At 36.0% G+C, this 25,761-nt stretch overlaps 1 protein-coding gene and 2 pseudogenes across 1 annotated transcript; all 3 read right to left on the bottom strand.

Annotated features, from left to right (window-relative positions):
* Nucleotides 1–507: 507 nt before the first annotated feature.
* LOC120128220 lies at nt 508–2,414 on the bottom strand. Its single transcript, XM_039145950.1, has one exon. It carries the CDS (start codon nt 2,368–2,370, stop codon nt 769–771), a length of 1,602 nt encoding a protein of 533 aa, XP_039001881.1. The 5' UTR covers nt 2,371–2,414; the 3' UTR covers nt 508–768.
* A 3,122-nt stretch (nt 2,415–5,536) lies between these two features.
* LOC120128209 lies at nt 5,537–12,807 on the bottom strand (annotated as a pseudogene).
* Nucleotides 12,808–18,944: 6,137 nt separating this feature from the next.
* LOC120128380 lies at nt 18,945–22,969 on the bottom strand (annotated as a pseudogene).
* Nucleotides 22,970–25,761: the final 2,792 nt, after the last annotated feature.

Genomic DNA, 25,761 nt, shown 5'->3' with positions numbered 1-25,761 from the left:
GAGATTATTACATGACATCAATACAAGCGTGAAACACCAAGTTACAAGGACAAATATAGCAAGCATTACAAGTAACAAATCAAGGACCATACTCTGTTTTCTAGTTTAGAACGTGCTACCCTGACAATCTTTCTGCATTCAGGTGCCAAATCTTCACGAGGCTTATCACATTTTTCGCAATCCAGACAATAATCAATCTTCTCGATGACGGTGAGCTGGTGTCGATGGACTTCACTTCGTAGTAGCCATTGCAAAGAAGAAAATGACAACATGATCAAGATACAATATGACAACAATAAGGAATCCAAACTAATAAAATGGCTGCATTACATTATTTAAACTTACATCACTGTCGTCACTCGTCTGGATCTTCTCCGGAATCGAAACTGCTATCAGCCATCTGGTTTTATACATTTCCAATGAACAATGTAGTTGCAGTCAGGTTTTGCACATTCAAGAGCCAGATATTCACAGGGCTTACCACATTTAGTGCATTCTGGGTAGAAATTTATCTTCTTCACAAATGTATCTTCTTCACAAATGTGAGAGGGTGTGGATGATCCCCTTGTTTGTAGATGCTCCCGGTTTTGATAAATGGATATTCTCCGAGAGCGCAATTCACGTGAGCAGAAGTATCACAAGTAGCACAATGATAAAACCAGAGCTTTGGATCCGTTCTTTTCTCACAAATGTCACAGCGATGGTGTTTCGAATAATCATTAACCTCGTGATAAGTGAGGGCAAGAAGATGATCGTCGCATTTGTGTCTTACTCTCTCTGGCAGTCGAATACACTGAGCATCGACAGAATACTTGCAATCTTTACACCAATACTCCGCACCATACTCACCACAAGCATTACACTTCCTTGACCCTCTATATACAGAAGAAGGGGATGTTGGTGTCCTGGACATGTTAGAGAACCCGGTTTAAGAGAGGCACATCGAAGGCACAAGCGTCTTCCACATTCATTACATTTATAGGCAAAACCATTAGAAACCCAATCACATAGTTCACATTCGAAAATGTCGTCTGAAGTAAGGACGAGGCGGCTAATTGGCAATGATGAAACCAAATATTCTTCATTTTGGTAATTCGGCACAACTTCTATGAAGAAAGAACTCACACTGAGAGCAATCATAGAATGAATCTGAGACCGGTAACATACACCCATCACACATTTATCACCGTACTCTCTGTTGTTGTATCTTAAGGTTAAGTAGTGATTATGCTTGAAATGTTCTATTAATGTGGCTTCTCCGGCAACGTTCCTCTCAAGAACTTTAGTGATAGAGTTAACATCAAGAGGCTTCTCATCTTCATTTTCTGGTGGAACAACATAATACCAATCACTGTCCTTCGTTGCACACTTCACATGGAATATGATATCGCAATCTGTACAGTAGTAGCTTCCATAATCTGTATTGACCTCATCGTGACATATTAGACAATTCAAACTTCCAAGACCTTCTTTGTGAAGGGAATATGTGTGAAAAACACGATGATCATGGAACCTGCTTTTGATAATACGTGGCAATGAAATGCATTCTTTATGGACAATAACGCTGCATGTACCACATGTATATGCAACATGAATTCCCTCGGTACTACACGCATCACAGATGAATGGAGCTTGTCTCAAGAACGAAGAGAATGGGCGTGGATGACTTTTATCTTCAATGATGGGTTTCGGTGATACACATTGAATGTGGATAGCAAACTTGCAAGGTGAACAACCATAAACAAATCCTCTTCGTCGGGTTTCTTGGCATATCTTGCAAGAGAGCCGATCGCTATTGAATTGTAAGAGAAGCGGATGTTTGCGGTGGCACATGTGATTCAGTTTGAAAGGAAGCTTAGCACGTTTTTTGTGTAAATTAAACTCACAATGAGGAGAGAAGTACGCATCATTTGCTAACGGTTCCCAGCACCCAAAGCACTTTCTAACATCAATTTTAGTGGAAATCAAAGGATCTTCAAGGGCAACATGCTCAAGCGCTTTCAAATTATTTTGAGCAATATTAAATGTAAACAAAGCACATTTAATATGCAAGTCCAAACCACAAGAGCAATGATAAACGAACTTCTCACCCATTCCATCGCAAAAATCGCAAATCCATCGATAAGGTGCCTTTTGCATAAGAAGAAGAGGATGGTTGCGATGGAAAGGGTGATTAAGCTCCAAAGGTGCGTCGGCACATACCTTGTGAAGGTAAAAACCACAGTCCTCGGCACAGCGAAAACATGGAGCAGACACCTTCTCCCCACACCTGGAGCAGTCGGCTATTACTCCACTTTGATGGGTGATGAGTTGCTCTTCATTCAACAACACAAGTGGATGTTGATGCCCATAATTCTTTGACACCTCCATTTCTCCTTCTGATGTAGCACAGAAATTGAAATCCAATAACCAAAGTAAAGGCATAAATTTGGAAAAGGGGAGATTGGTGAGCAATCTTAGTAATATTTCTTTAAAAGAGTCTGCATTCACTCTATTCCTTGCTTTGTGGATTAGACGAATGAAATGGATGCTTAATGTGTGCTACATATATTATGTGCGTGTGAAGAAAGAATATTGGGATTCTTCTTAATCATTTGGAGGATTTATATTTTTTTTTTACTTTTCACTTTATTCCTTGCTTTGTGGATTGGACAAATCATAATTGATACCAAATGTGTGTTAGGTGTTATTTACGTGTCAAGAAACATTATTGGGTCATTTGGATTCACCTTAATCAATTGGAAATTTTATATGAGTGAACAACTCAAATGACCACTTAATTATGGAGTTGGTGTCGACATAACCGTCAATCAAATCATTTGCCGTTAACATTTAACGGAAACGTTAACATGACCGTTATCAAATTTGGTATAATTCAACGTTCGATACACATTCAATATTAACAACAAACTTACAATTCAAATAACCATAAACATATGATTCATTTGGAGAGGAAGCTCAACACATTTCTTGTGTAAATTAAACCCACAATTAGGAGAGAAGTATAATTTGCAAATGGAAATATTTTGAAATAATTTGTAATGGGGTAAGGGGGAGGTAAGATAGTAGGCTGACCCCAACACCAGGTTGAGAGCAGCTTCTATAGAAGACCTCCGAATTATGAAATGCCCTCCGTGGGACTCGATCCCACGACCTCAAGGTTAAGAACCTTGTGTTCTACCAACTGAGCTGGTAACAAGACAAACAACATGTTTCACGAGGGGCAAAAGAGAGCACCCATGTTTCAGCTGTAAATACCTTAGCTACCCTGTGATTTTCCAAAGCATAATAAACACAACAAGGGAAGAAAGAGAGCGAAGTAGTGAAAAATGGCATCAGCATCGAGATTGACATTGCCGAAGTTTGTGGCACTTAAAGGAGATAACGATCAGTATCTGTGTCTCAGCCCACTAAACGGCCGACCCTATCAGCGGTTTGTAGCTGCTGGACTCAATGATCCATCTTTCACGTTGGAGGTTATCATTGCAAACGACGGAAATGTCAGCTTCAAACAAACTTCTTTTGGTAAATATTTGAGTTTCGTTGAAAATTCTGCTATCATCAGTGACCAAAATGCGAGCATCACCGTAAACTTGAGGCTCGGCAATGAAGATGTCAAGTCTACCATATGGAAAACCGATCTTTCTCTAAAATTGGAAGCATAAGGTCAATCGTAGCAAAATAGTTAGTTGAGTTTACGAGTCTTATTTTAAGATTTTAATTTTGTTGAAAAAATTTTGAATCAAATTTTGAAAAGTAGATTGTCTTGTTTTAAGTAACTTACACGACATTGAGGCCACGGGTGTTTTGAAATCTCTTCCTCGTATTTGATTATCTTGTTGTTTGATTTTTTCTTTATGCCTTTTCAGATAGATATTTTCTTTATTTTTCTTTAGGTGTAACTTTCGGTAATTTTTGACTTTTCGGTGATATTATTATATTAATAAAATATGTTTTTGCTGAAAAAAAAGTGACAAACACCTATCTCTTCCACTCGTTTACGATAGCATTTCACATTTCTTTGCATTTTTGTGCAATTTTCTTTTGCTTTACCAAATGTAATTTTGTCCTTACGAATTGGTATTGCATAAATCATTGTAAATTAATATAATAAGACCGTTTCCATTTCAATATAAATAATAATTTCTAGTTTGCAAAAAGCAGCTTCCTCTCGACTTGTACTTCAATTATAAATAATAATTTGACCAAGCAATAATAATAATCAACATCGTAAGTTCATATAATGAGATCGTTTTCATTTCAATAAAAAAATCAATTTGCCAAGAAAAGACATCTTTCTCTCAACTTCCTGCTTAATAATTTAATCGAACAACAATAACAATAATGAAAAACTTATTTCATGCCCAAACGATGAAAAAAATATTTTACAAATGAGTTTTTATTATTGTCATGAGTCTTATTTAAGATTTATATTTTAATAATTATTTAAATGTATTAGATGAGACATTTAACTAGAAATAATCAGTAAGAAAAAAATAATATAAACGTGTAAAATAATAATACTAGTAATGATAATAGTTGTCATTATCGTAAAGTGATATAATAAGAATGTTTTCATTTCAATGAAAATTTTAATTTACAAAAAAGAAGCTTCTTCTCAACTTCCACTTTAATTATAGATAACAATTTGATTAAATAATAACGATAATAATAATAAGTCAACATTTTTATTTCAATAAAAAAATAAATTTGCAATAAAAATATATTCCTCTCAACTGCTACTCCAATTATAAGTAATAATTTGACTGGAAATAATAATATTAGTTGAACAAAATAGTTATAAATTCTTCCTCTCAGATCCGTTGTTGTTACGCATGCATGTGTATGTTAATTTAGCTGTGGAAAAAGTGATTTGTTGCTTGCTTTTGGTGTGCGATTTGATGATCAAGCCATAAATCACTCTTATCCACAGTTTAATTAGCATGCGCAATTCCATACATCTCAAGCATTTGTAAGGACGACAGATCCTAGCTCGAAAATGAGACGAAACCCATCAAAGTACTCGTGACGGGTATCATCATAAGCTCGATAAACTTCTTCGACTCCTCCCCGGAGTTCAAACACCCGCCACCAACATACGAAATAGGCTTCGGTAATGATCCTACGGAAATCATCCACATCAAGGAGAAGAGGGGTTATGCTTTGTAATAGACCCTGTTACCTCAACAAAGGAAATCTCTTGGGAGTTGGGATCATTTATCGAGGGGTTTAACTGGTGATCGCTACGAGAGGGATACTGTTGAGCATTGCATCAGTAAGCTCATTCACTAAGTTACCCCGGGGCTGGAAATCGCCATACAAACTCCGGAAAGGCCGGAGGAGCGTAAGTGTAACACCCTTTGCTCCGATCCATAGTAGGTGTTTGATAAGCAATGTCTCATTCAATACCCTTTTTATTACAACTTTTATGACAACATCTGCAATCACGACCTTGTAATCGCATCCATAATTTAATACGATGTTGCTCATATATAAATTACATTACTAAAACACATATATCTTATTTTCATTGAAATCAATATTTTGTTCTTCCATCACTCTCTGTGATCACATTTTTTATAGTCCCTCCACTCGGCATCATTGGCAGTACATGTTCTTGATGTGAAACGATTATGTCTAGAAAGTAAGGTCCCGCGTTCCAACATTTTCCGAATCGCTTCTCGGCATCATGGGCAGCAGATATTCCGCACGCGTCTGCAAATTTCATCATGTTTGGGAACATCTCGAACTTGTTCCATGGGCTGCCCAAGTATGAATGAGCTCTGTTCGACTTGTAAAACCAATCCTCCCCTTGAACAACCATGCCCAAATGCTGATTATTTAATAACAGTATCTTTATGGGAAGATTCTCCACACTGATCGTTGCCAACTCTTGGACGTTCATGATGAAACTTCCTGTTGAAAATTTAATATGCATGCACCGAAAGTAGCATGCAAATGTTGGAAAAAAACTTATCTCTACCAAATTGTGTAGTAAAAAAGGAGCTTGATTTTGTTGAATTTTGGAAATGGTAGAACCTCAATTTTAGCCATTGTAATTTAGGGTATTTGCAAATTAGTCCTTAAAGCTTCAACTATAAATACCCTAGCTCATTTAGCTTCAAAATCGTCCCAAATGATTCTAGCTTTCTTCCAATACTAGAGAGAATTTAGAGAGTTTCTTGAGAGTTGTTTTTCTCCTTTTATCAAGAGAGAATTATCATTGTTTCTCCTTGGTAGATCGAGAGAGGTTGTAATTCCTATTTTCTCATAGTGAAATTCTTCTACCGTTGCCCGTGGTTTTTACCCTATATTATTTAGGGGTTTTCCACGTAAATTTTGTGCCTCTTTTATCTTCATTTTTATTTTCTCAAATTATCAGTTACGATTTTGCTCTATCCGATAGCCGTCTTCAGCAATAATTGGTATCCGAGCCAGATTAGAGTGTGTAATATCTGCTTATTGTCTTTGTGGTTGCCACCAAAAGGTGGATCCTCCAACATAAGAAAGTAAGAAGTTATTACCCGTAAAAGAAGCTATGGCAACGAAATTTGATATTGAAAAATTCAATGGGAGAAATTTCTCATTGTGGAAATTGAAGATGAAGGCCATCATGAGGAAAGACGGTTGTCTAGCAGCTATATGTAAAAGGCCGGTGGATTTCACAGATGACAACAAATGGATCGAAATGGACGGGAATGCTATGCAAACTTTCATCTAGCATTAGCAGATGAAGTATTGTCAAGCATCGAGGAGAAGAAGACAACTAAGGAGATATGAGATCATCTCACCAAACTGTACGAGGCCACATTGTTGCACAATAAAATTTTCTTTAAGAGGAAATTGTACACTCTCCGGATGCCAGAATCTACTTGAGTGACGGAACACTTAAACACGTTGAACACTTTATTTTCTCAGCTTACATCCTTAAGATGTACAATAGGAGAACAATAACGTGCTGAACTTCTACTTCAAAGTCTACATGATTCGTATGATCAACTCATCATCAACTTGACAAATAGTAATGTCACCACTCTAGTCTTCGTTGACGTTGCAGCTGCTGTTCTCCAAGAAGAAAATCGGCGCAAGAACAAGGAAGACATACAAGTAAATCTGCAACAAGCAGAAGCGTTGACAACGATGAGAGGGATATCAACAAAACGTGGCCAAAGCAACAGTCACAAACATGGTAGATCGAAGTCGAGGAGCAAGAAAAATTTAAAGTGCTACAACTTTGGAAAGAATGGTCACTTGAAGAAGGATTGTTGGGGTCTAAATAAAAACTCCAATCCACAAGGCAATACCGCAAACATTTCAGATGATGGAGATGTTATATGCTGTGAAGCGTCAACCTGATTCGTATGATCAACTCATCATCAACTTGACAAATAGTAATGTCACCACTCTAGTCTTCGATGATGTTGCAGCTGCTGTTCTCCAAGAAGAAAATCGGCGCAAGAACAAGGAAGATAGACAAGTAAATCTGCAACAAGCAGAAGCGTTGACAACGATGAGAGGGAGATCAACAGAACGTGGTCAAAGCAACAGTCACAAACATGGTAGATCGAAGTCGAGGAGCAAGAAGAATTTAAAGTGCTACAACTTTGGAAAGAATGGTCACTTGAAAAAGGATTGTTGGGGTCTAAATAAAAACTCCAATCCACAAGGCAATACCGCAGACACTTCAGATGATGGAGATGTTATATGCTGTGAAGCGTCAACCACCGTAGAAGGTAGAAAAAGATTTGCAGATATATGGCTCATTGATTCAGGAGCAACATATCACATGACCTCAAGAAGAGAATGGTTCCATCATTATGAACATGTCTCAGGAGGATCTGTGTATAGTTGCAATGATCATGCCTTAGAGATCGTTGGCGTGGGGACCATCAAATTAAAAATGTATGATGGAACAATTAAAGTTGTTCGAGATGTGTGGCACGTGAAAGGCCTGAAGAAAAAATTATTATCGTACGGATTGTTGGATAATAATGCAAGTAAGATTGAAACACGGAAATGAATCATGAAGGTGTTCCGTTGAGCGCTTGTGGTGCTGAAAGGCGAAATGATAGCTGCAAACATGTACATGCTGAAGGGAGAAACTTTGCTAGAAGCAGAAGCCTCTGTTGCCTCATGTAGTTCAGATTTTGAAATGCTATGGCACCAGAAACTTAGACACATGTCGGAACAAGGAATGAAAATCCTTGTGGAGCAAAAGCTACTTTTAGGCTTAACAAAGGTAACATTTCCTTTGTGTGAGCATTGCATAACAAGTAAGCAGCACCGGTTGAAATTCAACACATCAAATTCCAGAGGCAAAAATGTTCTAGAATTGGTTCACTCTGACGTATGGCAAGCACCAGTTACATCCCTAGGCGGAGCAAAGTACTTTGTCTCATTTATTGATGACTACTCCAAGAGATGTTGGGTGTACCCTATTAAGAAGAAGTCAGATGTGTTTTCAACTTTCAAAAACTTCAAGACGCGGGTGGAACTTGATTCTGGAAATAAGATCAAGTGTTTCAGAACAGATAATGGAGGAGAATACACAAGCGAAGAATTTGATGACTTTTGTAGGAAATAAGACATCAAAAGACAGTTCACAGTGGCGAACACTCCTCAACAAAATGGAGTGGCAGAGCGGATGAACAGAACCTTGTTAGAAAGAACAAGAGCCTATTAAGGGATGCAGGCCTAAACAAATCATTCTGGGCAGAAGCAGTCAATACCGCCTATTATTTGGTGAATCGAACTCCATCAACTGCAATAGAGCTGAAGACACCAATGGAGATGTGGACTGGTAAACCAGCTGATTATTCAAACCTCCATATATTTGGAAGTATTGTGTACGTGATGTACAACTCCCAAGAAATCTCAAAGTTGGATCCAAAATCCAGGAAATGCAAATTCTTGGGGTATGCTGATGGAGTCAAGGGGTATCGCTTGTGGGATCCCACTGCCCACAAAGTAGTCATCAGCGGGGATGTTATCTTTGTAGAAGATAAGCTATAAAGAAAAGAAGATGATGATAGCGCTGAAAAGTCAGAGACTACACAGATACATGTGGAAAAAGAGGTTGAACAAGGAGATTCTTCTGAAGCAGAACCAGCACATGATGAACAAAAACCAGAGAGTTCTGAAGCTCCAACAACTCGTCAATCAGATCGTGTGAGAAGACGACCCAATTGGAACTCATATTATGTTATAGAAGGAAATGTTACATACTGCCTTTTAACAGAGGACGGTGAGCCATCAACATACCAGGAGGTAATAAACAGCTCAGATGCTTCACTATAGATGATGGCGATGCAAGAAGAAATTAAAGCCCTTCATAAAAATAATACATGGGATCTTGTGCCACTAACACAAGGAAAGAATCCAATTGGTAACAAATGGGTCTTCAAAATCAAACGAAATGGTGATGATCAAGTGGAGAGGTATCGGGCAAGACTGGTGGTCAAATGATATGCTCAAAAAAAAGGTATTGATTTTAATGAAATATTTTCTCCTGTGCTTCGACTAACAATAGTTCGAGTAGTCTTGGTAATGTGTGCTACAATGAACTTACATCTAGAGCAGCTAGATGTTAAAACAACTTTTCTTCATGGAAATCTTGAAGAAGATATTTATATGCTCCAGCCTGAAGGTTTTGAAGAAGAAGAAAAGAAGAACTTGGTTTGCAGGTTGAACAAATCTATGTACGGTCTAAAGCAGGCGCCGAGGTGTTGGTATAAGAGATTTGATTCCTTCATTATGTGCCTTGGATACAACAGACTTAATGCAGACCCTTGTGCTTATTTCAAGAGGTCTGGTGATAACGATTTTGTTATATTGTTGTTGTATGTGGATGACATGTTGGTTGCAGGACTCAACAAAGATCATATTGAAGAATTGAAGGCACAACTGGCTAGGGAATTTGAAATGAAGAACTTGGGATCAGCAAACAAGATTCTAGGGATGCAAATTCACCGAGACATAAGTAATAGGAAGATTTGGCTTTCACAAAAGAATTACTTGAAGAAGATCTTGTCACGATTCAGCATGCAAGATTGTAAGCCAATTTCTACCCCTCTTCCTATTAACTTCAAATTATCCTCCAGTATGAGTCCTAGCAGTGAAGAAGAGAGGATAGAGATGTCTCGAGTACCGTATGCATCAGCAGTGGGAAGTTTAATATTCGCTATGATATGCACAAGACCAGACATTGCACAAGCAGTGGGAGTGGTTAGTCGGTACATGGTGAATCCAGGCAAAAAGTATTGAAATATAGTAAAAAGGGTCTTGAGATACATCAAAGGGACCTCAAATATTGCATTATGTTATGGAGGATCAAATTTACTAATCAATGGGTATGTAGATTCTGACTATGCAGGGGATTTGGATAAAAGAAAATATGTGTTCAAAGTTGCTGGTGGAGCTGTAAGATGGGTTTCAAAATTGCAGTCAGTTGTGGCTACATCCACAACAGAGGCAGAATATGTAGCAGCTACACAAGCCAGTAAAGAAGCAATTTGGTTGAAGATGTTATTGGAGGAGCTTGGGCACAATCAAGAGCATGTTTCTCTGTTTTGTGACAGTCAAAGCGCCTTGCATCTAGCAAGGAATCCAACATTTCATTCAAGGACAAAACACATACGAGTTCAGTACAACTTCATTCATGAAAAGGTGGAAGAAGGAACAGTAGATATGCAGAATATCCATACCAAAGACAACATAGCAGATTTCATGACGAAGGCGATCAATACCGATAAATTTACTTGGTGTCGGTCCTCTTGTGGCCTGTCAGAAACGTAAGCAACATGATGGTATAAGGTAGAAAGAATGGTGTGAAGATATGATTGTTCCAATCAAATCTTTAAGTGGGAGATTGTTGAAAATTTAATATGCATGCACCGAAAGTAGCATGCACCGAAAGTAGCATGCAAATGTTGAAAAAAAAACTTATCTCCACCGAATTGTGTAGTAAAAAAGGAGCTTGATTTTACTGAATTTTGGAAATGGTAGAACCTCAATTTTAGCCATTGTAATTTAGGGTATTTACAAATTAGTCCTTAAAGCTTCAACTATAAATACCCTAGCTCATTTAGCTTCAAAACCATCCCAAAGCATTCTAGCTTTCTTCCAATACTAGAGAGAATTATCATTGTTTCCTCCTTGGTAGATCGAGAGAGGCTGTAATTCCTATTTTCTCATAGTGAAATTCTTCTATCGTTGCCCGTGGTTTTTACCCTATATTATTTAGGGGTTTTCCACAAAAATTTTGTGCCTCTTTTATATTCATTTTTATTTTCTCAAATTATCAGTTGCGATTTTGCTCTATCCGATAGCCGTCTTCAGTAACACTTCCTTCACCGTCAACGTCGACAACAACCGTCCCTGGATTCGTAACGGTGGTGACAATGGCAGTTGGCAATCCAAATCCCATTGCCCCCAAACCACCGAATGTTAACCATTGACGCGGCCTCTTGTACTTGTAAAACTGAACAACCCATGTCTGATGCTGATTCAAAGGGTATTTCACTTTCTGCTCATTCAACTCCTCTCTCCCAACCGAATAATCAAGTTTAAGGTTAGCTCTTTTACTCTCCAATATCCAGTTCATCCCCTTAATGCCAATTTGACATCCGAACAAACCGACACATGATACTGCTTGTTCTTCCCGATCACGGCTGAATCAATATCGATATGCACGATATTGGCCCGGCTGGCAAAAGCCTCAAGGTTTACTGTCACTCGATCATCAAACCAAGCACCAAAAGCAAGCAACAAATCACTCTTATCCACAGCATAATTAGCATACACGGTTCCGTGCATCCCAAGCATATGTAAAGACAACGGATCGGAGCTCGGAAACGAGTTGAGACCCATCAAGGTACTCGCGACCGTATTCCAGTAAGCTCAAAGAATCGCTTCAACTCCTCACCGGAGTTCAAACAGCCACCACCAACATACAAAACAGGCCTGTTAGATTCTGAAATAAATCTCACAATCTGCTCCAAATGAGCCTTGTTGGGTTCCTTAGGCAACCTAGACATGTAACCAGGTAATCTAAGAGGCTGGTTCCATTTAGGAACAGCAAGCTTCTGTTGTATATCTTTAGTTATATCGATCAAAACAGGGCCTGGTCTATCTGAGGTAGCTAAGAAGAAAGCTTCGGTAATGATCCTAGGGATATCATCCACATCAAGAACAAGATAATTATGCTTTGTGATAGTCCTTGTTACCTCAACAATCGGAATATCTTGAAAAACATCGGTTCTGATCATTCTCCGAGGTACCTGGCTGGTGATCGCCACTACAGGGATACTATCGAGCATTGCATCAGCAAGGCCAGTCACTAAGTTGCCCCGTGGCCGGAAGTTGTAATACAGACTCCAGGACGGACAGAGGAGCGTGCGTAACCCTCGGAGGCGAAGATTCCTCCTTGTTCGTGACACGGAAGGATATTTCAGATCAATTTGGATCGGGTTAAAGCCTGGTGGATCTCCGCTGAAGCTCCACCTAGGTAAGCCAACACGTGCTCGACCCCTTCACGTTCGAGGGCTTTCACGAGGATATCATCGCCCTTTTTAGGCTCGTCGGAGGAATAATGGGAAACAACATCACGGAGATTGGGGTGGCAGTTACGGCGGCGTTGGAGATTGACTGTGAAAGAGAGCTGGAATTCACGATAGAACGAGAAGGTGTGAGCTTTCGAGTGGTTGTTGAATAGGAAATGATGGATTTGGAAATGGGTATTGAAGATTTGAAGGGGGAAGTTTAAGGAGAAGGGTTGAGCAATGTGGTGGTTGCGGTGGTCGATGCCATTGCCGATTAGATAATTTGTCGAAGCTTTTCGTTTGTGTATGTGGCGGGAAAGTTAAAAGGAAATGGTGACGAAGAATGCGTTTTTATAGGCTCCTGGCCATGCTTATAAAATGTAAACACGTAATCTAAATTAACCCTAAATCAAATCAACTTTCTTATATGTCAAAACCCAATTAATTAATAGCCTGAACTAATTTCTTTCTACCTTAAATTAAATTAACCCAAAACCTAAATCAAACTTTAAATTACACTTAGGGGTAGATTATTTTTACATAAGACAAAATCTTAAAACTTTTAGGTGCCAATATTAACAAATTTAAACGATTATTATTTGATAATGATTTAAAGGTGTAAGAATGAGACTCGGATCTATTCAAATTAATCAAAACAAAACCTTAAAAATTAAAAGAATAAAAAAATCTAAACGTGGATTGTCGATCCCTTCTATCTCTCTATATTACTTTTTCTATTATAAATTAAATACAAGCAGAATAATCTATATAAAAGCAATTCCAAAATATATGGGATTGTTTAAATAAAATCGTGTCATTAAGAACAAATGACTTTGAACTTTGTTTTAGGTTAATTCTAGTTTTTACCTACCATATTTATTAGAATTTAAATTAGTATCCTAATATACCTAATTAATTTATTAAAAGTCCTACTTTTCCTAATCTATGGAAAGACTAATTCAAAATACAACCTACAATATTTATTTTGTCTTCTTATAAAAATTGTTTCAATCACATTAATTGTTGGTTACTCTTACGACATAAATATTATATCTCTCAAACAATATCAAAGATTTGAATTATAGTATTTAAATGAAGCAACTTGAATTACGTATTTCATCTCATAATGAGTTTATACAACACCCGATTCAAATTAGTTAATTACTAGATTAAGAGTAACCTATCATAATTGTTACTTTTGTTTTAGAAGGGTTAATTTTGTTATTTCTTTTTAAAAAATAAAGTCTTAATCACTTATGTTATATATTATAACATTTTGATCACTTATGTTATTAATTTACTAACATTTTGATCATTGAGACTTTAAAAGTTATTAATTTGGTGACGTGACAAGTTAATAAAGGAGTTATTTTTTATTTGACCCATAAATTTTATATAAAATATTAATTTCTTTAGATAAAATTTTAATTTAACCCATAAGTTCAATTAAAGTATCTCATTGTCGGTCACTGTCAATCATCATCAATCGCTATCAACAATTGTTGAACTTAATTCATTCGTTTGAACCCTCATGAATGTGAATATGATGTCTATTTAAAAAAAATTATCTCAAAACGAATATATATATATCATTTAAAATAAAACCATTTCTCTCAAATAATTTGGAAATTTGGAAATTGAAATGGAGTAAATACTTACTATAACTATTCGTTAAATAACAATAGTGGTACCTGATGACATTGACAATGTCACATGATTTTACGAAGAGAAAATAACTTCATCTTTATTGATATACCGAGGAAAAAAGAACATAATCGTATAATGCCTACCTCACCTATATGCCTTTATCCATATATGTAAAGAAATTTTAATGTGGAGTAAAGATAAAAGTATAGATTAACCATATTGAGGATGAAGACGTATATACCTTCATCTCCTCATGAAAATATGGCATATCTATACCATCTATGAATATTATTTTCAAACCACCAAATCTTAATTTAATTTACATACTTTTTTATAAAAAAGAAAAAGAAAGAATATGGGTTTAAATCTTTATTTTACTTGTAACCCCCAGACCGATGCAGGTAACCTGATCCGATCTGGGTTGTCACATTAAGGCCACCGGAGCGACCCACCGTAAAAATAGCGGAAAATTTAAAACTTTTTATCATAACATGTAAACTTATAAAATCATGTATCAATATTAAAAAATAAAACAAAATTTTAGACTTGTATATAAAACAAAATACAATTACATGCCCCCTAATCACAGGTACCGTTCTCTGGAAGCAACGCTGGAAGAACTCCCATACTGATGAAGATAGTTGCACTGGTACAATTCTTTTAACCTGCAATGTTGAGTAATAAAATGAGCTTTGGAAAGCTCAGTAATACAGAACTACCAGATGATTCTGAAGAACGTGCAGATACAAATAAACATACATTTCCTTATTGGTTCAGATATCTATAGATTTTTAGGCTGAGCTGAGGTCCATTGACATCGCAGGTAGTAACAGGTAGTATTCATTTCAGATGGAAATATTTCGGATGTCTAGGTTCAGGAGATAAGAATAGGTTTTCTAGTGTGTTCCCAAAAATCATGTAACTTTTCAGATCTTTTTAAAACATATATATATATACCCCCATCCATCAAGTCCAAAATGTGTAGGTTCCCCAGAACCATACACCCACCGTCAAGTCCAGTAAGGCCCTGAGCACACAGCCGAGGAGCCTCCAGGTATACTTCCTCCAACATTACCCCCAAGTAAAATATGTTCGTCCGTAAACGGATATATCAAAAATCAAAACATAAATCAGGTCACGTATCATATCAAAATCCAGGTCAAGTATCAGATCAGAATCCATGTCAGATATCAGATCAGAATCCATGTCAAGTATCAGATCAGAATTCAAATCGAAAATCATATAAAATATTCATGTGAGTAGGGAACACACCAGAGTTTATGGATATTATTTAGAGGGACTGGATAATCTTATAAGGCAGAGAAACACGGATATTCAGTATGCCGATAGAACGTTGGAATTTCGAATCACAATGGGAAGAGTTCATTAACTAACGAAATCATCAGTTATTCAGAATGTGATTTATCATGATCATATCTTATTCAGACATTTTTCAGAAGCTTAACGAATCATAAGGGTATTCCGAATCCTTTACAATCTTTGTCGATTGATTAGATTATCGAACAACTCCAGATGAATAACTCCCAGAACTAATGCTTATCGACTGGTCAATTCATTGTCCTTACAGGGTATTTACACTTTAATACCACAAATTCTAGTCCATATATAATCTTCGGAATCATCGCTGAATAAATCTTCCAATGTATTTATTTCATGTTCACGCTTCCACTGTATCATGAAATGCTTACGTGCTTGATTTGTAGTTTATGTTCCATAAGGACAGTATATCTTATAAACTCATCAGAATTTCCAGACTTATCCAATTCACTTACTTAATCCTCAGTCATTGAGGTTACTTAGCTTATTTAGCAGTCAAGTCCATTTCAATTACTTTGAGGTTTTCTAGAGTATTTCAGACGTTTCTGAATTTCGGATACATATTGTACTTCTGTTCAGTTCAATTCGGTCTTCGTGGTTGATTTGTCGAACAAATATCCAATTCTTAGTGCTGAATGCGATCTAGAGTTGAGCTGAGCTGAATACTTCCAAAATATCATCGAGCCAAACTTGAGTAGACCAACACGCATTCAAGTAATATTTATGTCGTTCAGGTAATGACATATCATTAAGGTTGATTGGCTCACTTAAACTGTGTTCCATAACTTTTAAAGGTAGTCCCACACTTATGCTTATTTGGATTCCTTAATTAATCCAAGATATTTACTTAGTATAGGCTATAAGGGTATTTTGGTGTTCAGTTTTATTCCATTCATTTCAGAGCTCGAGGATATCCAATCATTCTTGAGCTTGGTGGTATTCTTGGGTTATTTCTATTACAGGGGGTATTTTGGTCATTCTACAGATCCGATGTATTTCAATAATTTCCTTCCATCCTATCTTATTATTTAATTCCAATTTATCATCTATTTCATTCCCTTCGAACAATTCTGATAAAAGAGCATTCTCCGATAAATTGTTCTTCATGTATTTACTCGTAACTCGAATATTTTCAGGTCAAGTGCCTTCTCAAATTTTTACCAACGGAATATCAAGAATTTTTCTGCACTAAGTCAGAATCTTAACAATCAATTTCGTACTTAATCAAATTAAGTACAAATCTTCAAAGTACTTTCTCATTCAGGGTCAACTCGGACTATTTTACCTCTCAAGGGCATTTCCGTAATTTCTTAACCATATAATTTCGATATTAACTCTTAACGAAAATAATATAATTTAGAGATCCTATGATTAATTGCTTTCTTGAACACTTTCTGATCTTGAAATGATTCCCTTAACAGACTTCTAGTATCCTTCACAAACCCTCATAGGATTAAAAACTGGTTATCCATAATTTCCAAGTAAAACTAACATTTCTTATGCACATCAATATTTTTATCAGATCAATATGTCTGTAAAAACCTCTTATTCAACTTCCATATTCAAATCTTGTCTTTTTATAACATAAGGGTATTTTTGTAATTTTACCCTACGAGAATATTCTCATAATTTCTCATCCAAGTACCTTTAACATATGGCCTTTGATGAAATAAATTATAAGATACAGATCCAGGTTGATTTCTTTATTACCAAACACAGAACTTGAATTTAGTTCTAACAATTCCTTAATTCCTTATAAAAGTCCTCTGAACCATAATCAATTACCAAATTTCTACTGTATTCGGATCGAGTGTATAAATTAATTAACTACACAATTGAGACCAACATTATCTTATTCATGCATTTACCAATATTCACATGTTTCATAAAGCATAAAGAGGTATTAAAGTATTACCTCGATTTCTGTGCCATATTAATCGACCATTAAATTTCATTTGAACGTCCTCGATCTTGAAATCGTCTTCCAATATTTCCTCGGATCCATATCAACAGAAATTACATCAAAAACGGAGCTTAATTCTGAAAAACGGATCGAATCGGATGATAAATCAGTGAAAAACAGGTTACCGGGTTCGAATTTAGCAAAACGGACTTCGGATTCGGATTCAAGACGTCGAAAGCATAAAATATGATTTTTCGAAAATTTAGAATTTTCGGTCAAAATCAAAGTCAACGGGTTTGACTGGCAATTTCGAGGCCTTCGAGTCCGAATTTCGAAAAACGGACTGCAGAATCGGATTTGGAACGTCGATAAATGTCAGGATAGGTATATTTGGTCGAAGTCAAAGGTCATTTAATTCTCGGTCAAAGTCGGTCAACTGTGGTCAACGTCGGTCAACGGTCAACGGTCGACCATTTTACACAAATATCACCCTAACAGAAATTAATTACCAAATTAGCCACATTCTTTAAATATTTACTAAACTAACACTGAATTTTACACAAATAGCAACAAAACAGAAATTAATTACAAAATTATCACCCAGACGATGTCCACTCTCGGGGGTGGCGCGTGAACAGTGCTACGGTGTCGGAAAATTCCCGAAAAAATTACTAAAAATTATTTTAAGCGATATTGAGACACTTACAAAGCTCGGTTCACAATTTTGAACGGCGGAGAGCTCGATTCCGAAACATCGGAAACTTTGACGGTCTCACCCCTCCACGCGCCGGCGACAATAGAGAAACGGAGAACATCGGTGGACTCAGAACGATGCAAGGAACACGATGGTGCAGGAGGTATCGTAAATGGATGATTGGATCGTCGTGAATCGAAGAAAAACCAATTGAAATCGAGTTATTACCGACGATACTTCCGACTGAAATTAACGACAAACGGCGACGATTCACAACGAAAGGTTTGAGGGGTTTTGTTCCTCGGTTGACAACGAACACGATGGTGGTTTTAGTTCATCGATCGGAAATCAGATGATGAGTAGATCAGAATTGAAAAGAGGGTTGTTAGAGAGGGAAAATTGAAATTTTTTTCAGAAACATACAGGAATGGGAGATTTATAATTCAACTCATAATAAAAATAGTTAAACCATAAGTTTAATCACTAAACTTTATGCATTTTATAAAACGGTGTGCCAACTTTAAAATCTTACAATTTAATCCATCATTTCTTCCTAAAATACTAATTAAATCCAATACTTTATAATTTTTTAATTTTATCCCCAAAAATATGTAAAATCCATATATCTAACTTACAAATCACGGAAATGATAGATCGAATAAATAAAATGCACAAATTTTAAGAACAAAATATGTTAAATAATATAAATCAATTAATTCAGCGACGAAAAATATTTTTTAAAAAAAGTTGAATGTCTAAAACATGATCTTACTAGAATTCGGTGTGACACACTGAGACACTGACTAAATTTTCAGCTTTTTCGTCAATTAAACTCCATAGAAACTCTATTTTTTTTATCTGACAAACACAGAAATCGTTCAAACAAAACTATTTTTAGATTTCTCGGTGAACATGGATATGGGTTTTTTATGAATTTGAGAGACAAAAGAATCTAAACAGAGAAGGAATTCTCTTTGGTAAAAATGGCCTAAAATCACAGTCAAAAAGCTGGTATAAGCACACAATTTAGACTAGGGACTAGGGTTTTAGAAAAGCCAGTTGACACTGATGTTGCCGAGCCATGTGAAAAGCGGGAACTGAGCCAGGGCGATAAACAGCAAAAGGTAGTGATGCTTGCTAGAATCGTAACTTCTAACCTCGGCGAAGAGGACTCTCTTCATCGTCTTCACCAAGAAGACTCCCATGCATAAGCATGTCCATGGCATCAAAAAGTAGTACGAGTATCTCCATACGATCCTTCCGAGAATGGCCAAACACATTCCCGTGAAAGTGTACCCAGCGTATGCCAGAATGTCGAGTAAAGGTGCCTCACCGCTGCCTAATGAAAGCAACGTTACTTTCAGCAGCATGACTTGCAGAAACCAGCCAAACAATCCCTTAACAAAAAGCCAGTTGAGTGCTTCAGGGCTAAACCTGGTGGAAAAGAAGACAAGAGAATCACTCGAGTGAAAGAGAACGAAAAGGAGGACTCCAACCAAGCACCATATATGAAGAAAACAAAAGGCGATCGAAATCAAGGTCATCACATTATGAATCACGACACTGTAACTATGGGGATAAACGGTATAACCATTGGCATACAAGAATAACGATCATGTCTTTTTCCTTCATAATTTGAAGGCTATCTAAAGATTAGTTCTACGGTGTCAGAATGCAAAAATCCTTAACTTGCCTTTGTTTCCCTGGGGCATTCCATTATAGAATAAAAACTGTTAGCTTTCATATACATTGGTTTAACTATTGGCACCACAATAGAAAAGCCTCTCTGGTTAGCACAGTATTTGGCCATAGAGGGAACAAAAAAATGTGAAGCCCCTTAAAGTTGCCAAGGTATTGTTAGTAAGTGATTGGAGGTTCTCCAATCAAAGATTGCAACAGAGAAGAAAAAACAGTTCTGAATAAGGTTTATGGATTAAAATTACTCTGACTCGGGTGTAAATGTCATATATGAGTATGTGTCTGACACAGATATTTTCAGTTTTTTCTAAATTTTTACATATATATGGATGGTCCTTGAAGGGTCATGTCTCCAAACCCATATTCGCATGTGTCACACATTGGTTGTTGGACATGAATACTTGAAGAAAAACGATAAATTGGAGTAACAAAACAAAGATTAAAAGCATTGAACTGTAAACTGCAATGTTTTTTTTAGGGGGGGGGGAGGTAGGAATAGAAGCTATTAGACATTTAGACGGAGGAAAAAATCACTTACTTTCCTTGAAGGCCCAATGATAATCCAGCAAGAACAACGTAGGTACCAAATGCCATAAATGGGATGTATAATCTGGTGCATTTATGTCAAAATCGGGGGTTTGTAGGAAAGTCTGCCACCTACTGGCTCAGTTATTCTTGTCCAATGGCCCTGATGGAAAAGTGACAGTTTGAGAAGATGAATTGAATAAAAACAAGGAAAATATCACAAATGGAAGCATATGCTTACCCTGTGCAGGAATGGCAGTAAAACAACCTTCAATTTGTTTCTCACATACTGATCATTCACTTGAAAGTAGTATTGAGGATCAGAAAAGTATCTACTTATCTGCCCATTTCAAAATGTAAATAGTGAAAAATCACAAGGCCCGAAGAAAATTCAAAACTTCAGAGAATTCAAGATATTCATCCCTTCCTAATCTTAATAACATTCTAAACTGAAGGGCTTTTATCACCACCTTTATTGTAATAGGAATATATTACAACTTTCTCTGCCATTTAAGCACACATTTTTAACTCTTTATTACTCAATTAACCACTGCTTATTAAAGACATTAATATGGCATATACAATTGTTTCCACAGAATTCGTCATAAGTAATAACTTCTAAGGATCATTCCTCAGATGGATCAATGCTCCACGGTTAGGACTTAGGATCGTGCCAAAATAATGAACATAGTAAAAAGATCTGAAGAAACTTAACTGAGACATAATGTTAGTTTGATTCAGTCTTTGACTGTTCTTAGATCAATTTCAGCTCAGGTAATAGTAAGAAACATTTGGCATGATGGGTGTTTAGTGTTTACTGAAAATCCTAAATAACTAATCCTCTAACCAAATTGAATATGGTTTTGATTGCTTAAATACTTGCACAATTCCCCCCTTAAAGTTCAAGTAGATTAAAAAAACGCTTACAAAATCAAAAATCATTTTAAATATGAAGAGCAGGTAATTGAATTGAAACGTAAAAATTAGAAGTTCGAGAAATTTGCTTTGGTTTTAATTTTCCATTTAAAAGATGCAGATATCTTGATTTGATTGAAAAGTTCATTGAAAACTTAACAGAGACAAATCAAGTGCACCCCTAAAAACAATCACAGCCTCACAACAGACGGATATGTTACTCATGGTCAGTGTGAGACAGATACGGATATGTTCAATTTTTTTTCAAGGTTTCAACGTATTTGGAGGGTCCTTGTAGAATCAACCCATCCCCCCTAAAAGAACACCCATGTCCAGATACGTGTTGGACGGGTTTGACATGGAAACTTCAAGAAAACACTACTATGATGCAGTGAGTAAAAGTAATACATTATTTAAGCAATTGTAATAATAACTGCACCAGGATTCCACTTACATTGCTTTGCACATACTCGGAACTTGATCCCAAAATTTTCTCTCCATATGCACCTAGGCCGCCTCGGATAAGACCAGAACCAGCCCCATAAAATGGATTACCAAAAGGAGTTGGCTGAGGATTTGTCGGCTGCATTGGCACCCCAGGCTGGGCTCCCAAGTTATTATACATTTCTAAATCAAACAAAAGGTGACAAAACATAGTGAGAAACTTTATTTAACAACCATATCTCCACATGGTGAATACCAAGTCATGAACATCAAAAATTAAAAGTGACGTTATATCCCACAGGTATAAACAGAAGCCAAAGTTGATACTTCTGTTTAACAATATGACTTGATTATAATAATAACACTATACATAAATAGATGTGTTCATACATACATGTGTACATGCATGCATGCATAATCTGTTCAGAAAATTAGCAATGCTCATTGACCACTGTTATTATTATATGCCAAAATGCTCTTGGGAAAATGGAAAAAGCTACAGAGACTGACATTAATTTAAATGAAATGCAGAAACTGATGAATACATCAATGGGATCTCAATTTAAAACCAACACAGTGGTTATTTAGCTCAATTTCCCCACGTCTTGCAAATTTAAACCTTTCACAACATAAATCTTATCTCATAATATCATTAATTGTTTACGAGGATAATTAATATCTTTTAGACTATTTAGCATATGAAATCTGAAGTATCGTTCTCTTGTTTTACTGTTTATGTTTATTAATCATTCTAAAAAGTACCCAACCGTATGAGCGGCTTTCAATTGCAAATAGCCTTTCCTATAATTTCAACTTATATTCATACCGCATAGCCCAATCATCTGAATTATTAAAAACCCCTTTTCTTTCTTTTAATTTGGATCAAATTAGACCTAAGCCCTTGAGTAACAGCAGCAAAGACGAGCAACACAACCAACATTTCATATAATAATATCTAATCTTTGCATCCAGATAGAACAAAAGCAACAAAAAGTCCACTGATTTATACATTTTTAATTTAAATGTCCACTTTCCGAAATGCAAAACCATCGAGAGTTATCATATCAAGGCAAAACGCATATCTACATAAAATTAAACATTTGAATCGGAAAACAAAAGGACCTTTCGACTAAAGAGAGAGCTGTTGGTTCAATGAATATCCCGCTGATATAAATCGGAGCTCCGACTAGAATCCGGTGAGGGTTTCCACGTGGAACTGCGGGCGGTAGCAGCAAACTCAGAAGAAGGGACGGTAAAAGATCTAGAGAAAGAATTAATATAAGCGAAAATATGGAAAATCTTGCGAGGCACGTGTCGTCCACCTTGTACGCTTTGTGTCATGGACCAAACAAAGTCACAGTCAAGAGACTCAAGATTTCATCAATTGCATTTTAATCAGGTGAATTCACGAGATAATGTTCTCGAACTTTTTTTTTTTTCACGATATGGTGCACATCCCAGATTAATTGTTGAAATGGGATGAATTCTACAGTGATCGCCATAGGACGCCATGCAATCCAGGCGATCTTGTAGGACGCCATGCAATCCAGGCGACATACGGGGTGACATACGAGCCATACAAGCCATATACGAGCCATACGAGCCAATGGAGAGGTCGCCATGCAGTCTTATACGAGGAGAGGTCGCCATGCAGGCTTAGACGAGTCGTACGAGCCAATAGAGAGGTCACCATGCAGCCTAGGCGACCTTATAGGTCGCCATGTAGTCCCGGCGACCTTGTAGGTCACCATGTAGTCCCGGCGCCATTCCCATCATCCATGCACATGCAGCCACAACTTAGATTCCTTCACGTGCTCCCCGCTGCATGCCTACAGCTCCCAATGCATGCATGTGAACCATTTGAGCCAATGCATGCATGTGAACCATTTGAGCCGTGAATTATTGGTACAATAATTGAACCATTGCTGCGTGAAAATCAGCTGATGCTATCATAGCTGCAATTGCACAATTATTGGTGAAATAATTGAGGCAGCCGGTTATATATGGGGTGTGCATTATCCTGAGAACATAAAAGAAAGAAAGAAAGGGAGAAGAGATTGCAGAAGAAAGGGAGAAGATATTGCAGCCGAGAAAGAAAGAAAGGGAGAAAGGAAAGTAAGAAGAAGAAAGGGAGATAAGGTAAATTTTTTTATATTTAAATTAGTTTATTATTATAGATGTTTAATTTGTTAGTTTAGGGTTTAGGGTAAACAAAAAGCAGTTAATTAGTTTGTTAGTTTAGGGTTATGATTGTTAGTTTAAGTTATAGTATACATAAATTAAAAATTATTTAATTAGTATATGTTTGATAGTTATATAGTTAAAAAATAATTAATTAGTTTGTTTTGTTAATAGTTAGTTATATAAAAAAATTATTTAATTAGTTTGTGTTAGTTAAATAGTTAAGTTATATTTGTTTGTTGAATTTATATTATATAAAAAATTAGTTAGTAAGTTTATTAGTAGTATATTATAATGAAAAAATAGTTTATTAGTTAGTTTTAGTTATATAAAAGAATATTTTATTAGTTGTTTAAGGGTTTAGCGTTTACGTTTAACTTATATTTTAAAAAGTTTAGTTTGTTAGTTTATTATATTATAAGTTATTATATTAAAGTTTAGTGTTGTAAATTAGTTAGTTAGTTTATATTAGATTATATTAAATGATTTTTTAAATATTGTTGTTTAATTTTTTTTACAGATTCATTCCAATGGCTGACCAAATTCCACTGTTGAGGCTTGACAATGAACATATTTCAAGTCATTTGGGAATAATGGTGAATAAAATATTTGTTTAATGAATTATAATTAATAAATATTTGAATATAATGGGATCATGACCTCATCCAAAACTTAGATGGTCGTCGTCCAGTGAATTGGGTTGAGACGCATGACGACCTGCACAGATTTGATAGTCGTCGTAAAGAAAGCGTTAATTGGGTTGAGAAGCATGCAACCTACATTAATGCTTGGAACAATAGGGCTTCATTCATGCCAACTCTTGACGCCATTCAAGACGACGACTTTAATTTTGAGACTTCGGCTTACCTTGCTTATTTTTTGGATAATGGAAAGCCGTTCCTCACAACAATAGTAGAGAGGCGACAATTTTTGAGGTTTAAGAAAAGATTTGGTAAAGCTGAATACTCTCTACCGAGTGGGAGTGGGAGTTCATCTCTACAACCTGAAGCGGAAATGACCGATGTGGATAATAGCGCACCACAATCGTTGCATCACGCAGTTGATGATTCTACTGGCCCGGCATACATACCAGAGTTTGTGCAGCCTGAGGCACCCATCTATTCTCCTACGTTTTCGTCAACGTATGACTTTGAACACATGACAGTTCAAATACCCCCAATGAATGAGGGGGATGGGTACAATACTCCTGAGCCACAACGGCCACAACGTATCAGACGTCCGCCCCGACATTATCATTCAATAACACCCCGGCATCGACAACAATTGTAAACTCGTTTGCTATTTATTACAAATTATTTATTGAAATTAGACTACTTTTTTTAACCTTAACAATGATTTTTAGTATCAAATCATTACTAGTATCAAATAATTAAATATTTAGTAAATCAACTATTTTAAAACATTAGTATCAAATAATTAAATATTAACAATAAATCCTTATTAATAATAATTAGTAAATCATTAGTATCAAATCATTAAATATTTAAAAATCATTAATAAATTCGACTATGTATAAATTTAAACTCAGTAATCCACACTTGTACACTCATTTGTTAGTATTCTATAATTATTAGTAATAATTATTAAATCATTAGTATTAAATCATTATTATAAATAATTACTAAATAATAACTAAATAATTATTATAAAATCATTATTATAATGATTATTATAAAATCATTACTAAATCATCAAATCATTAAATATTTAAATCATTATTAAATCATTTTTATAATGATTATTACTAAATCATTATTATAATGATTATTATCAAATCATTACTATAATGATTATTATCAAATCATTACTAAATCATCAAATCATTAAATATTTAAATCATTATTAAATCATTTTTA

This window comes from Hibiscus syriacus, unplaced genomic scaffold (assembly GCF_006381635.1).
Source record: "Hibiscus syriacus cultivar Baekdansim isolate YM2019G1 unplaced genomic scaffold, ASM638163v2 tig00110478_pilon, whole genome shotgun sequence".
In the NCBI taxonomy this organism is placed as follows: Eukaryota; Viridiplantae; Streptophyta; class Magnoliopsida; order Malvales; family Malvaceae; genus Hibiscus; species Hibiscus syriacus.
The sequence above is the reverse complement of the archived record's forward strand: the minus strand, read 5'-3'. Positions and strand labels throughout refer to the sequence as shown.